This window comes from Thermomyces dupontii, assembly GCF_041956625.1.
Source record: "Thermomyces dupontii strain NRRL 2155 unplaced genomic scaffold VTN31scaffold_1, whole genome shotgun sequence".
In the NCBI taxonomy this organism is placed as follows: Eukaryota; Fungi; Ascomycota; class Eurotiomycetes; order Eurotiales; family Trichocomaceae; genus Thermomyces; species Thermomyces dupontii.
In genome coordinates, this window is record NW_027192307.1 from 1695988 (window position 1) to 1710217 (window position 14230).

The 14230-nt window shown below is 56.8% G+C and overlaps 7 protein-coding genes across 7 annotated transcripts; 4 read left to right on the plus strand and 3 right to left on the minus strand.

Annotated features, from left to right (window-relative positions):
- Positions 1 to 70: 70 nt before the first annotated feature.
- On the plus strand, positions 71 to 869 carry VTN31DRAFT_623 (uncharacterized protein; the record flags this gene model as incomplete). The annotated part of the gene is made up of 3 exons (XM_069406817.1): positions 71 to 79; positions 137 to 163; positions 225 to 869. The coding sequence occupies 3 exons, from the start codon at positions 71 to 73 to the stop codon at positions 867 to 869; spliced, it is 681 nt and encodes a 226-aa protein (XP_069263479.1).
- A 191-nt stretch (positions 870 to 1060) lies between these two features.
- Positions 1061 to 2352, minus strand: VTN31DRAFT_624 (uncharacterized protein; the record flags this gene model as incomplete). Its single annotated transcript, XM_069406828.1, has 4 exons — positions 1061 to 1532; positions 1583 to 1869; positions 1933 to 2056; positions 2111 to 2352. The coding sequence occupies 4 exons, from the start codon at positions 2350 to 2352 to the stop codon at positions 1061 to 1063; spliced, it is 1125 nt and encodes a 374-aa protein (XP_069263480.1).
- Positions 2353 to 3196: 844 nt separating this feature from the next.
- Positions 3197 to 5037, plus strand: VTN31DRAFT_625 (uncharacterized protein; the record flags this gene model as incomplete). The annotated part of the gene is made up of 2 exons (XM_069406839.1): positions 3197 to 3360; positions 3411 to 5037. 2 exons carry the CDS (start codon positions 3197 to 3199, stop codon positions 5035 to 5037), a joined length of 1791 nt encoding a protein of 596 aa, XP_069263481.1.
- A 57-nt stretch (positions 5038 to 5094) lies between these two features.
- VTN31DRAFT_626 (uncharacterized protein) lies at positions 5095 to 6379 on the minus strand (the record flags this gene model as incomplete). Its single annotated transcript, XM_069406850.1, has 2 exons — positions 5095 to 6133; positions 6201 to 6379. 2 exons carry the CDS (start codon positions 6377 to 6379, stop codon positions 5095 to 5097), a joined length of 1218 nt encoding a protein of 405 aa, XP_069263482.1.
- Positions 6380 to 6547: 168 nt separating this feature from the next.
- On the plus strand, positions 6548 to 8235 carry VTN31DRAFT_627 (uncharacterized protein; the record flags this gene model as incomplete). The annotated part of the gene is made up of 4 exons (XM_069406861.1): positions 6548 to 6686; positions 6746 to 7061; positions 7114 to 7289; positions 7346 to 8235. The coding sequence occupies 4 exons, from the start codon at positions 6548 to 6550 to the stop codon at positions 8233 to 8235; spliced, it is 1521 nt and encodes a 506-aa protein (XP_069263483.1).
- Positions 8236 to 8350: 115 nt separating this feature from the next.
- Positions 8351 to 10141, minus strand: VTN31DRAFT_628 (uncharacterized protein; the record flags this gene model as incomplete). Its single annotated transcript, XM_069406872.1, has 1 exon — positions 8351 to 10141. One exon carries the CDS (start codon positions 10139 to 10141, stop codon positions 8351 to 8353), a length of 1791 nt encoding a protein of 596 aa, XP_069263484.1.
- Positions 10142 to 10610: 469 nt separating this feature from the next.
- Positions 10611 to 12204, plus strand: VTN31DRAFT_629 (uncharacterized protein; the record flags this gene model as incomplete). The annotated part of the gene is made up of 3 exons (XM_069406883.1): positions 10611 to 10973; positions 11024 to 11265; positions 11319 to 12204. The coding sequence occupies 3 exons, from the start codon at positions 10611 to 10613 to the stop codon at positions 12202 to 12204; spliced, it is 1491 nt and encodes a 496-aa protein (XP_069263485.1).
- Between the last annotated feature and the right edge of the window lie 2026 nt (positions 12205 to 14230).

A 14230-nucleotide genomic window follows, 5' to 3' on the forward strand; every position in this document is an offset into this window, starting at 1 on the left:
ATGAAGCATCAGCCAATCTTCCCTCACCACGCAGCACCAACGACTTTAACTCCTCCAACCAGCAGCAACCATGGCGCCAGTACGTCCCCCCTAATTACGATTACTACGTTCGATATACGGCTCACTGTCCCTCCAGCGCGGCCTCACAAATCCAGCGCCAAAAGTAAGCTGCACTTCTACCTACTCCCACTACCGCACAGCTTGATCTAACAACCGTATCATAGACTGAATCAGCCCGCTCGGCCCTCAGCAGCTTCACCTGCACCCTCTGCAACAAGTCCTACTCGCGACACCCCGAGTACGAAGCCCACATCGGCTCCTACGACCACCAGCACCGCAAGCGCCTGCAAGAACTTAAGCAGCTCTCGCGCGATCCCAATGCTGCAGAGCGAGCGCGACGCGCAGAGCGCAAGGCCGATGAGGAGGCCGGGTTGGTGCGCGTGACGTCCGAAGCGGCGGCGGGTGGTAGCAGTGGTAATAATACTGGGAAGACAACTGCGGGCGCGGGGTTTAAGAAGGGTGGGTTTAAGAGCTCGTTTACAACGGTGAAAGGGCCATCAGTGCCGGCGGCGACGACCACGACGACGACCACGACGACGACCACGCCGGCGAAAAGGAAAAATGTTCTTGGGGATGATGATGATGAGGAAGAAGAGGATGGGGGCGCAGGGGCGAAGGGGGGGAAGGGTGAGAGTGAGAGTGCGCAGCATAGGGATGCGCCTCCGGTGAAAGCTACCGAGAATGCAGAGAGCGAGACTGAGGATGAGGGCTATGGACCCGATGGGACGGGGGATGCGTACTATGATCCCGCGAGGCCGACGGCATGTCCTGATGGGTGTCCAGCCCTCAGGCGCGTGGCTGTCAGTTGATTTCCTTACTCATTCTGTGGCTATGGGTATGGGTATGGTGGCGTTTGGCGTCATGCAGATAGGTACAGGACGGCGTTCATGACTAGTCGTACACGTCTAATTGCTAGCTAAAAGAGTATAATGACAATAAACAGACGAAATATGAGACATGATCAAATTCAATGAAGGATTATAGTTTTTTTTTAGTTGGCTTACAACCGCAACACCTTCGCCGCCTGGTTGACGATTGTATCAATCTGCGGGAAGCTCATCTCCTCCAACTTGATGGCGTACGGGGTCGGGACGTCCGCGCCCGTCACACGCGCCGCCGGCGCAGTCAGATAGTCGAAAGCATACTCCATAGCGACGGCCATCAGCTCCGAGCCAACACCGTACATGGGGAACCCGGACTCGACGGACATGAATCGGCCTGTCTTCTTGATCGACTTGATGATCGTCTCGACGTCGAGCGGCTTGATCGAGCGCAGGTTAATCACCTCGGCCTCGACGCCGTACTTGCTCTTGAGCTCTTCCGCGGCCTTCATCGACAGGCCGACGTTACGCGACAGAGACGCAATCGTGATATCCTTGCCAACCCGCTCGATCTTGGCCTTGCCGATGGGAAGAACAAAGTCGTTCTTGCGAGCGGCCTCGCTCATCGGGAACGATTGACCGTACATCAGCCTGGATGGTCAGTAACTACACAATTGTGACTATGGGAATAGCCGACATACTCATTCTCGAGGAAGACGACCGGGTTCGGGTCCCGGATGGCCGCCTTGAGCAGACCCTTGGCGTCTTCGGCACTCCAGGGTGCCAACACCTTCAACCCGGGGATAGCTCCGTACCAGGCAGCATAGTCTTGCGAGTGTTGGGCGGCCACGCCGGCGGCAAAACCATTGGGCCCACGGAAGGTAACGTTGCAGGGCTGGATACCTCCGGACATGTAATGTGTCTTCGCGGCGGAGTTGATAATTTGATCAATTGCCTGCATGGCAAAGTTGAAAGTCATGAACTCGCACTACGCACGACTCTCGTTAGTGACCCACAGCATCCCAATGTGAGATGAGAGCTTCGGACGTACCACCGGCTGCAGGCCGGCGAGAGCCGCACCGACGGCCAACCCGCAAAAGCCAGCCTCCGTGATGGGTGTATCAATCACCCGCTTGGGACCAAAGCGATCCAGCAATCCTCGAGTCACCTTGTAACTGCATCGTATCCGTCAGCACCAAACCGCGCAAACATCGGGCCGGAAACCATACGCTCCGTTGTACTGTGCGACCTCCTCTCCCAGAATAAACACCTTCTCATTGCTCTCCAATTCCTCTGCGAGCGCCTCGTTCAATGCCTCTCGCACTGTCACCTCCTTGGTCTCGGTCGCATATGTGCGCCGGACGCCCATCCAAGGCGCACAGGCTGATTGCTTCGAATCTGGACGGATTGGGGACGAGACCCGCGACTGCAGCAGCCGGGCTGCCGGCCGGAGAAACCGGGGAGCGGCCATCGGGAATGGGAGGGAGAAACGGGACGGGCAGGCAAGAGCAAACTAACAAATACCCGAGACGAGACGGGCAGGTGAAGCCTGGAGAATGAGGCCGGAATCAGCCGAGCAATCTTGCAGGGGAAGAAATTTGGCCGGTGATAACGACGATGCTGGGAGCTTGTTGGGGCTGACTAAGCTTTACACCGGGTTGGGGACGAGACCGCGACTGCAGCAGCCGGGCGTGCCGGCCGGAGAAACCGGGGAGCGGCCATCGGGAATGGGAGGGAGAAACGGGACGGGCAGGCAAGAGCAAACTAACAAATACCCGAGACGAGACGGGCAGGTGAAGCCTGGAGAATGAGGCCGGAATCAGCCGAGCAATCTTGCAGGGGAAGAAATTTGGCCGGTGATAACGACGATGCTGGGAGCTTGTTGGGGCTGACTAAGCTTTACACCGGGCGGCCAACTTGGCTAGGTCGTTTTGAATCAACTGGCGTTGATTATCGATTCATCGGGATTAGGTAAGGTACTAATACTGAAGGCTTGAAGCTCCATCCAATGCGCAGAAAGACGCTCGTGTGAACGCAATTCCTTGAACAATCGAAAAAGGGCATCGATTATTTTATCGTCCTTCAGTTTTGCCTGCTCAATCGAGGGACATGAATGGGAAAACTGACGTAATAGAACTGCAAAAATGTACACAAATCGCAATCTTGACCAGGTGACAATGCAATTGCAGCTGACCAAAACGAGTAAGTTAAGTGAGCTACCTTCAGCCAGCCACCAGCCAATCATAGCCTTTGTTGATCCCATCAACATCAGATTCGTAGATTTGAGCTTCGAGAAGTAGACGCCATAGCTCATCATGAAGAGCCAGCTGATCACGCTGCTGTCGGCTACGGCGGCTTGGGCAGCGCAGCCCTCCGCTCCGCCACCCATCCCGGCGCCCATCAGGGACCTGGTCTGGGGAAAGCTGAACTTCCTGCATACCACGGACACTCATGGCTGGCTCGCCGGCCATCTGCAAGAGTAAGCGCTGTTGTCCGTTGAACTTGAACCGCACTGGCTAATGCGAGGAGGCCATCCTATGGCGCGGACTGGGGAGATTACATCTCGTTTGCGCAGCGCATGCGGGAGAAGGCCGAGGCCGAGGGCGCCGACTTGCTACTCATCGATACCGGTGACAGGATAGACGGCAACGGGCTGTATGACGCCTCCGATCCAAAAGGCCAATATTTGTACGAGCTTTTCAAACAGCAGCATATCGATCTGATATGTTCGGGGAACCATGAACTCTACAAACAGAACTCCTCCGAGTCCGAGCTGAATATCACCGTGCCCAATTTCAAGGGCAACTATCTGGCGTCAAATATTGATATAATTGACCCGAAGACGGGTGATTGGATCCCGCTGGCGCCGCGCTACAAGAAATTCACGACCAAGAACCAAGGCATCCGCATCATTGCCTTTGGGTTCCTGTTTGATTTTACCAGGAACTTCAACAACACCATTGTTCAACCCGTCGAGGAAACGGTCAAGGAGCAGTGGTTTCAAGAGGCTATTCGCGACGACGATGTGGATCTCTTCGTGGTCATTGGCCATGTGCCGGTGCAGTCGAAGGAGTTTGAGGTGATCTTCCGGGAGATTCGCAGCGTCCGCTGGGACACCCCCATCCAATTCTTCGGCGGCCACCAGCACATCCGCGACTATGCCAAGTACGACGCCAAGGCGTACGGGCTAGCGAGCGGCCGTTTTCTGGAGACAGTGGGATTCCTGTCCATCGATGATGTGAGGAGCAGCAGTCCCCAGTTCAACCGACGGTACATTGATTTCAACCTGTTCTCTTTGTACCATCATACCGGCCTTAACGCGAGTATATTTCCGACGAAGCACGGGAAAGAGACCACCCGCCTGATTGAGCAGGCCAGGAAGGCTCTCGACCTTGACCATACCTACGGCTGCGCGCCAAAGGACCTGTGGCTGAACAGAGCGCCGTACCCCAGCGAGGACAGCGTCTATACCTGGCTCGAGGAGCAGGTCTTTCCGGACACGCTTCGTGATGAGCAGCGCAAGGACACGCCAGCATTGGCCATCATCAACACGGGTGCCATCCGGTTCGACATCTTCAAGGGCCCATTCACGCGGGATACAACCTACATCATGTCCCCCTTCACCAACCGATTCAAATACGTGCCGGGTGTGCCTCTCGCGACGGCCAAGCAACTAGTTGAGGTACTCAACAAGCAACCGCAGGTCATGGCAGAGTCGCTGCCTCGGCCGCTTAACTACATCTCTCTGGCTCCGCCGCAGCAGATGGCCTATAAGGGGGACGTCATTGTCGAGACCATGACCAATCCACAGCATCATTCCGGACAAAAGGTTCTCCAGGATGAGCCGCGGATTATCCCGGGCTACACGACCGTCGACGCGGCCGGCGACGACGGCGACGATACCATCCACTCGCCCATTTCGTTTTATCGCGTGCCCAACTGTCTGCAGTCGCTGGTGAACCATGGGCAGCAGGTGTCGGACTCGGATCCGGTCGATCTTGTCTACAACGAGTTTATCGAGCCGTACGTGGCGCTGGCGGCCAAGTTTTCTGGTCTCGACGTGGATTTCGAGAAGGAGTCGGACATTTACATGAACGGGACGATGATGAATGAATTGCTAGTTTCGTGGGTTACAGAGCATTGGAAGTGCGAATAGCTTAACGAGTACATAGATAGTTATGCTAAAATTTTTATCGCCTACATTTACATTTATTCAGTCATCCTGGTAGACCAAAATACTCTTGCCCGCCCGGAAGCCGGACAGTGTCCCCTGCGCCTCCTGCGCGAGATCCGCCTCTGGGGTGTCAAACTTCCACTTGATCTCCTGGACGGGGACATCCTTGAACTTGCCGGCCTTGATGAGTTGGAAGATGTCCCTGATGGTGTTTTCCTTGAGCTCTGGGTGCTTGTCACCCCACTTGCTGACCCAGAACCCGTCAAAGACGAGGTTCTTGAAGATCAACAGACCCGAGGGCAGGGCGACGGGTTTCTTGGACATGGCGCCGTACGTCACAAGGTGCGCATCCGGGGCGAGGACCTTGGCCATGGCCGTGGCGTTCTCGCCGCCAACACAGTTGAGCCCCAGCCGGATGGGCTCCTTACCGCCGCGCGTAACCTCCCCGACGATATCCCGGAACTCACGCGAGAGGAGCTGGGACTCGGTGATGACGGTGGTGGCGCCGAGGTCGACGAGCTCGCGCTTCAGGGCCTCGGTCTCCTCGGGGGTAGGGCGGTCACGGATAACGTTCAGTGTCTTGATGCCCCAGAGCCGCGCGAGCTGGATGACTGCCCGGCCAACACCGCTATTGGCGCCGTTCTGAATCAGCCACTCCTCGCCGCTGCGCAGCCAGTCCCACTCGCAAAAGTCCTTGATCATCCGGTAGGCCGTGACGGGGTTTACGCTAATGGTTCCCACCTGCACGGGGGTCAGGCCGGTCTTGTCCTCGACTTTGATGAGTTGTGACTCATCCATTTGTGCGTGTGTGCGCCAGGTTCCTTGCCCTGTGCGTCGCATGATCACCCAGTCGCCCTTTTGGAGGTTCTTCACTCCGCTCCCCACGGCAGTCACCTCGAAGGCGCCCTCGTTGCCGGCCACGGCGGAGGGTTCCACCGTGCCTAACGTTGTCGTGAATGCCGGCTTCGCCGGGTACACGCCCTGGATCTGGTTTATGTCGGCCGGGTTCAGCGGCGCGGCCAGCAAGCGGAGGTTGACCTGGGAGCCATGCGGGGAGGAGATGGAATGTTGGTGCAATCTGTCGTTCAGTTAGCGTATGCTCTTTTGTCGGGAGGGAGAAGAATCAGAGACGGGTCGCGACATACTTGAGCACGTCCTTAGGCTCGCCATATTTGGAGTAAACTAGCGCTTTGGCTTGAGTGTAGCCGTAGACCGAGACCTGCCGATGGCCCTGGACAACGCGCTCCATGTTCCGGACGGGAGGAGACCAGCTCCTCAATGACGACCGGAAATTACGAGCACACGCAGCTGCAGCTGGCCACATGGTTCTTCTCGCTGCTGCTGAACAATTCGGAGTGAGATTGAAGGAAGAGTGTTGGGATTGGAGGATGCTTCCGGCTTATGACGTCGGATACGTCGCCGATCTCCGAGTAACCGAGAGCATCAAATCATACCATCCACCAGCAACAAAAATATTCAACTCCATGCGCCAATGTCCCTCCTACGCGAGGCGGAAAGATGTATCGCTAATCAAAAAACAGTCTCCGGTCTCAACGCCTTCATTACGCCGCTGCAGCGGTCCGGGCCATGGCTGAACCGCGTCCGCGCGGCCGATGACCGCACACAACATGGTAACCAGCTCTTCCCTTCCCACAGAAAGAGACAATTGCTCATTCGACACAACGAATAGGCAAGCAGATATCACCGCTCGACGGCCGCCTAATCGCGGTCAAGGACAACATCTGCACGCGCTCGATGCCAACAACCTGCGCGTCACGGATCCTCGACCGCTTCACGAGTCCGTTCGATGCGACCGTCGTGCAGGCCCTCGAGCGCGCAGGCGCCGTGATCGCGGGGAAGACAAATATGGATGAGTTTGGCATGGGCTCGCACTCGGTATACTCGCGATTCGGCCCGGTGCGCAACTCGAGAGGGGACCAGGAGCTCTCTGCGGGAGGGAGCTCCGGCGGGAGCGCAGTGGCTGTTGCGACGGAGCAGTGCTACGCGTGAGTTTCCTAGAAAATCGAGAATGAAGATTGCAAGTGCTGACTCTTGCAGCGCTCTGGGAACTGACACTGGAGGATCGATACGCCTGCCCGCAGCTTATACCGGCACGGTCGGCTTCAAGCCCTCGTACGGGTTGCTCTCGCGCTGGGGCGTTGTGGCCTACGCAAACTCGTTGGATACGGTTGGGATCCTGGCGAGGAGTACTGCGGTTGCTCGAGACGTATTTCGTATGCTTTCCCATCTACGCAGCATATTCATACTCTACGCTAACAAGCGTGGACAGGCGTCTTGAATCAGCACGACCACCGCGACCCAACGAATCTCTCTCGCCAGACTCGCGAGCGGATCGCATCGCGGCTCTCCTCCCCTCCCCTCTCCAACCGCCTGATTTCCCAACCGCTCCGCATCGGCGTGCCCCTCGAGTACAACCTCGCGGAACTCGCCCCATCGGTGCGAGACACCTGGCGGAAAACCCTCACCCACCTCGAAAACCACGGTCACAGCATCCACGTCGTCTCGCTACCTTCCACCAAATCCGCCCTTTCCGCCTACTACGTCATCGCCCCTGCCGAGGCATCCTCCAACCTCGCGCGGTACGACGGCATTCGCTTCGGCACCCGCGCTGCAGGGCCGGATAGTGACGACGCCGACGCACGCAGCGGGCATCTCTACGCCAAGACCCGCGGCGAAGGGTTCGGCGCTGAGGTCCAGCGGCGAATCCTTCTCGGCGCGTTCTCACTCAGCGCGGATGCGATGGATAACTACTTCGTGCAAGCTCAGCGGGTGCGTCGACTGGTGCAGGAGGATTTTAATCGAGTGTTTGCGATGGAGAATCCACTCCTAAGTACAACAACCGACGGCGTAGATAAAGATCCCGCTGTGGATGTGCTGATCTGTCCAACGGCGGCAACTACCCCGCCACCTCTGTCGTCGGTAATGACGAACGGGTCGTCATCGTCGTCGTCGTCGTCGTCGTCGTCGTCGTCGACGCTCAGCGCCTATGTAATGGATGTGTTCACCGTTCCGGCGAGTCTGGCAGGTCTACCCGCGGTGTCAGTTCCCGTTGCAGCTGGCAACGACGGGAAGGATGACACGGTGGGAATTCAAGTCATTGGCCAGTATGGCGATGATGAGTTTGTCCTTAGAGTTGCGGAGTTGATAGAGCAGGTCTAGGGGATTCTGTACAAGTAACGAAAATGTAGAATAGATCTCTTTGGCTTTTCAAAACTATTCGGAGTATTATACAGGTAAAGTACAATGCATCAATCATCGCACTTAGCCGGTTGATCTAGTTCCCTGTTCCCGTCATGGTCACGTCGCCGTCTTGTTGTGTCTGCGTTTCCTGTGTTGGGTTTTCGGTCTGAGCGGATGGACCCTGAGTAACTTCGGCCGTTGTGGCTGGGGCTCTCGCGGGAAGGGGTGCAGCCGTCGCAGAAGCAGTGGTAGTAGCCGCAGGAGCAGGCGTTGTCGGTGCAGGACTCGGCGTGGCGGTTGAAGGCGCCGCCGCAGTACCAAGAGGAGCATCCACCGCCATAGCCGTCTCATCCGCCGGAGTCCCGTTACTAGCCGCCGCGCCATTCGCAGCCGGAGCAGGAGTGGGACCAGGAGCATTCTCTTCCTTTGCCTCCTCGCTAAAGAGGAACATCGCCTCGACCTCATCAACGATATCCGCGACGACATCCTCGACGATCTGCTCCACATATCGCTCCCCGATCGGACGGACATCGTCGATGTCCGACGGGGTGCCGTACCACCACGGTCCCTCGAAGCGACACTCCACCGCGCCGCCGCCGTAGCAGCTCACCGTCGGGAAATAGCCGATCATGCCGTCGTCGGCGTTCTCGCGCTCGCCGATGCCGAGGTGGTTCGTGCCGTTACCGAGGCGGCTGGCGGGTGGTAGGAAGGCGAGCAAATCCCGGAATGGCGTGCCCATCTTCTGCCCGTTGCGATATACCGTGATGCTCGAGCCGGGCAGGGTGCGCAGCGAGGGGTCCTCTTGGTTCGTCGGGCTTGGTGTGCTGATCGTTGGTGGCTCCTTGAGGTTGAACGCGTAGTCGCGAAGCGCTTTGGTGGGGAAGACGTTGGATTGTTGCCAGCAAAAGTCATTCTTTAGGTGGAATGGGATTCGGTCTCGGATAATGTTGGTTATGAACGGTTGTTGTTGTTGTTGTTGCGCTGGGGAGGTTTGGTGGTTTTGATCGCCGTCGGTTGTCTCTCGCGGCCCGTCGACGGCGGGGTCGTAGGTTCCTTCGACGATCTTTCGGTGGAGCGATAGCGGCGGTAGCGTGATCAGCAATCCAACGACGTCGCCCTCGCGGATGCTCTCACCCTTGGGGAAAAAGTACTCGCAGCGCATCCGGTGGACGGCCTCGCCGTTAACGTCGCGGAGGCCGTAGCCGTAACTGTCCACGCCGACATTGACATCCAGCTCGGCCTCTCTTCGCGCCCAGCCCAGACGCACATGGCCGCGCGACGACGGGGGGTTGGAAGCCTGCTCTGCATTCACGATGCCGCTGATGATGCGCGCCTCGTAGTAGTATTTGCCTTCTCTAGCGCACACGTTGGCCCGCGCTGAATGCCATGGCTCGTTCGTCGACACCGCTCGCCCATCCTTGGAAAACGCAATCGCTGCCGGCGAGTCCTCGAAGCTGAACCGCGCATGGTACGGCGCCAGATCCGTCTGTCGGTACTTGATGTGCTCGAACAGCGGATCCGCAATCGCATAGCTATACCGGAACCCGTTCTTGTTCGTCAGCTTGTCAACGACCTCGTAAAATTCCCAGCTCTGCTTGAGCACATCCGACGTCTTGGTGAAGGCGTAATTCATCTGCCGCGGCTGCGGCGGGTATACGTCCGACGGCCGCGGATCGGTCACTAGGATCGGCCGCAGGATCGACAGCGCCGTCGAGGGTCGTGCAATGTTGGCGCTCACTGCGGCCTTCTTCTTTGGTGGCGCACCGTCGGGCTCCAGTCCCTTGGCTTCGCGTTTCTTGCGACTGTCCCGCTTGTTCCGCTTGGATCGCTCTGCGACGGCGGACCCAGCAGGGGCTGGGGAGGGTTTGCCTTGGGGATCCGGCATCGCGTCAACGAAAAAAGAAGGCGAGCTGTGTTTAACGTCCTAGAAAATCCACCGTCTGGACTTCTTCAACGACTCGATATCGGTACAACTCGTCGGCACTACCGGAGTCTTGAAAGGTGTTGGTCCTCCGAGATCTCACCGACGCAGAATTCGATAGGCCTCGTAACGGAATAACAAACAAATTTCCAAATGTATGATATCCCTCACATAGTTGTCTATTAGGACCAGATGGGATCCAATGTCCTCATCTTCGTGATGCATGCTCCCGACGGACGCGGTCGAAAGGCGGTGTTTTTCTGCCGGCAATATTCATCTCCGCCAAGGCGGCTGACACAAGACGCACCACCAGATTGGTTTTGTTTGCTCTGTTTGCAGTGGGGTCCCGCAACAATGATCGCTCGCACAAATTTCATCAATCGCAGAGAAGCACGACGGATTGTTGACGATTGGAGCCTGTACATTCGTCAACATGCCCAAAGTTCATTCCCGGTCGCGGTCAGCCGCGGCAGAACGCAAGCATAACCCGCTGGCAGACGATATTATAAATGCCGGCCACCTTCGCACCAAACCAGTTAAGAAGAGGACCCGCCGAGTCGATGACGAAGATGCGGGAAACGACTTTATCGATGCGAAGACGTCCCGGAAGATTCTGCAGATCGGCCAGGATCTGGCGGAAGAAGAGGCTGCCGAGCAGCGGGCTGCTTCGGGCGAGAGCGCGCAGCGAAATACAGCCTTTGATTTCTCGTCGCGATTAGAGGATGATGAGCAATTGTCCGAGGACGAGGACAAATTCGAGGATGATGAATGGGGTGACGAGGAGGTTGAGGAAGTGGTATGACAACTGTTTTAAATGTACGTGAGTCGATTGCTTACTGTGTACAGGAAGTCGACCCCAACGACTTGGATACATTTAACAAGTTTCTTCCCAGCGGTGACCAGGACCCCATCTTCAATTCCGGGGAAGCAGACCAAGGTCCAGGCACCAACCTGACCAGTCTGATTCTGGAGAAGATTGAGGCGTATGAAGCACAGCAGGCTAGCAAGAACCAGTCGGGTGGCCAAGGTGGTGCACCGCCGGAGGGCGCTGTTCAGCTTCCCGCCAAGGCGGTAGAAGTCTTTTCAAAGTACGCCATCGGATACGATTTCACGCTCGCTTTGATATGCTAATTTTGAGTAGGGTCGGCCATCTTCTGTCTCGCTACAAGTCTGGGCCCTTCCCTAAGCCGTTCAAGATCCTGCCCACCCTGCCTCACTGGAATGCGCTCCTCGACGTTACCCGGCCCGAGAATTGGACTCCCAACGCTGTCTTTGGCGCAACGCGGATTTTCATCTCATCGAAGCCGGCCATCGCGCAGGAATTCATTAATACCGTGCTGCTGGAGCGAGTGCGGGAGGACATTCATGAAAACCGCAAGCTCAATGTGCACCTTTACAATTCGCTAAGAAAAGCCCTGTTCAAGCCCGCCTGCTTCTTCAAAGGGCTACTCTTCCCCCTGGTGCAGAGCGGCACCTGCACCATCCGAGAAGCGCACATCATCGCCTCGGTCATTGCGCGGGTATCCATTCCCGTCCTGCACTCCGCCGCCGCCCTGCTGCGCCTGTGCGAGATTGTCGCCGATCAAACGGCTGCAACGCTCTCCTCAGAGGGCACGGGCGCGGCCAACATTTTTATTAAGACCCTGCTGGAGAAGAAGTACGCCCTGCCGTACAAAGTGATTGACGCTCTGGTCTTTCACTTCCTGCGGTTCCGCGCCATGGACCGGCCCGACGACCCGATGGCGGTGGACAGCAAGCGACCGTCGGGCTCTGCCGCGGTCGAGCTCAAGCTCCCCGTCATCTGGCACCAGTGTCTGCTGGCCTTTGCACAGCGATACCGCAATGATATCACCGAGGACCAGCGCGAGGCTCTTCTGGACTTGCTCCTTGTCCGGGGCCATAAAGACATCAGCCCGGAGATCCGTCGAGAGCTCCTCGCTGGCCGTGGCCGAGGCGTGGTTGTCCCAGATCCTGAAACCGAGGCCGCCCGGGCCGCCGGCGACGATACCATGGACACGAGTGTTTGATCCGCGGTTACGGTGGGACTTTCATAAATATCAGTGTGATGAATTTGTAGATTGATCATTAGGCACGGCGTTGGGTTGCATATGGGCGGTTCTTGGTTAGATTGGTATTCTCATGGAAGAAAATAATGATTTCGTCCTTGCTTATTTCCTGGATTCCTGGTAATATCGGCGTAATCCGAGGCTTTGACCTCCGTAGTTTCGTTTACGATCCAGAAGCTCATCAGCTCCCCAAGGTGAGTGGTCCTTATCAGTCAACACAATACCTATGGCCGACTCTGCCTTTTGAAGCAACTCAATGGTGTCGCTCGTTCCCATCATAATCATCGAGGCCATTGTCCGAATGGACTCCTGTCTCCTTACGAGTTCTCCAGTCGAACCCCGTAGAGCCACGTCTGACGTCTCAGGCTCAGCCCTCGTGCAGCCTTGCTACAGCTTGTGGACGCCTCCGAAATGAGTGCACCTTCCAATCACTCCCTGAAGTCGCAATGAATTTGACAATTAACTAGGGGGGCTTTATTCGCCACGAGCCAATTACCGGCTCGTGGATCGATGGCGAAATCCATGTGCAGTTCAAGAACTTTTAACTGTTCGAGACTTCAAGGGGCTGAGGGAGTAGGGATGGAGATTGGAGGGTCTATGGAATGTTGCATCCCCGGATTGTGGCCCTCAAACTCGGGATGGGACACTTTCGCTTTCAGACTCGGATCCATCCCATGATCCTCCACAATGCATTGTACATATTTCCAGTCCAGAATGATGCAGCCTGGTGAGATGATTGTGATTCCAGTTGAAGCCAACAATATGTAGCATAAAATAAATCAACTGTCATAAGTAATTATGTAATGACTATTTTTATTCTGAAGAGGAAGGAGTGAGACGGGGACTCGAGGATTGGGCGCTGCTGAGATCCAGCCCTCTGATTGGCTAGAATTTCTGAAACGCTGACATAACGACCCCCCAATGGATCCGCCCCCCAAGATGCGCTGGAACCAATCAGAGTCTTCGTGCTGCGCCAGGGATGAGAACACGCTGGCCTTAAAGAGCCGCTCAGTCCTCGCTCTCTCTCCGACTCCAGGCACCGTCCTCACTGTTTCTTTTGAGCACCTGGCCTTTTCGCTGCATGCTCCGGTCTCTCGGAGTCATGTCCCGTCAATGCCAGCGTGGCCTTTTCTGACCTGAGGCCTTTTTCTCCGGGCACAACCTCTCATACCCTCGAGCATCTCATCCAGATCGAGAGTGCTTGAGAAACGATCACGATGATGAGCGACTTGCCTTTGCCACTGTCCGCCATGGTTGGCGCTCCGTCCATGGAGCTGCCCCAGCTCACCATCTCTCCCGACGCGACATCCCTCAATCCACCACCACCAAAGGAGGGCGATAAGAAGCCCGAAGAGAAGAAGCCCGTCAAGAAACGAAGGTCATGGGGTCAGGAACTCCCGATTCCCAAGACCAACTTGCCGCCTCGGTAAGCTTACAGACAGAACAACATTGCCGACTGTCGCTAACGACGGCAGAAAACGAGCCAAGACGGAAGATGAAAAGGAACAGCGCCGGATCGAGCGCGTCCTCCGCAATCGTGCTGCGGCCCAGACATCCCGGGAACGCAAGCGCATGGAGGTAGAGAAACTCGAGAACGAGAAGAAGAGATACGAGCAACAGAACGCGTTCCTGCTGCAGCGACTGGCGCAGATGGAGGCCGAGAACAGTCGGCTGAACCGCCAAGTCGAGCAGCTCTCGGCGGAGATCCGTGGCTCGCGCGGCACAACCCCAAAGTCCAGCGTTGTCGATGACTCAAACTCTCCAACCTTAACGCCGACCCTTTTCAAGCAAGAGTCCGAGGATATTGGCTTGGAACGCATTCCATTCCCCACACCCTCGTCCCCCAGCTCGAAGCCCACGGATCTGTCGGAGGCCTCCGACGCGACACAACATCCTGCAGCGATGTTGTGTGACCTGCAGTGTCAGTCGAAGGCCTCGACGGGTCCGTTGAGCTTCCTGGGTTCGACGACCTCCAACCTGAACTGGA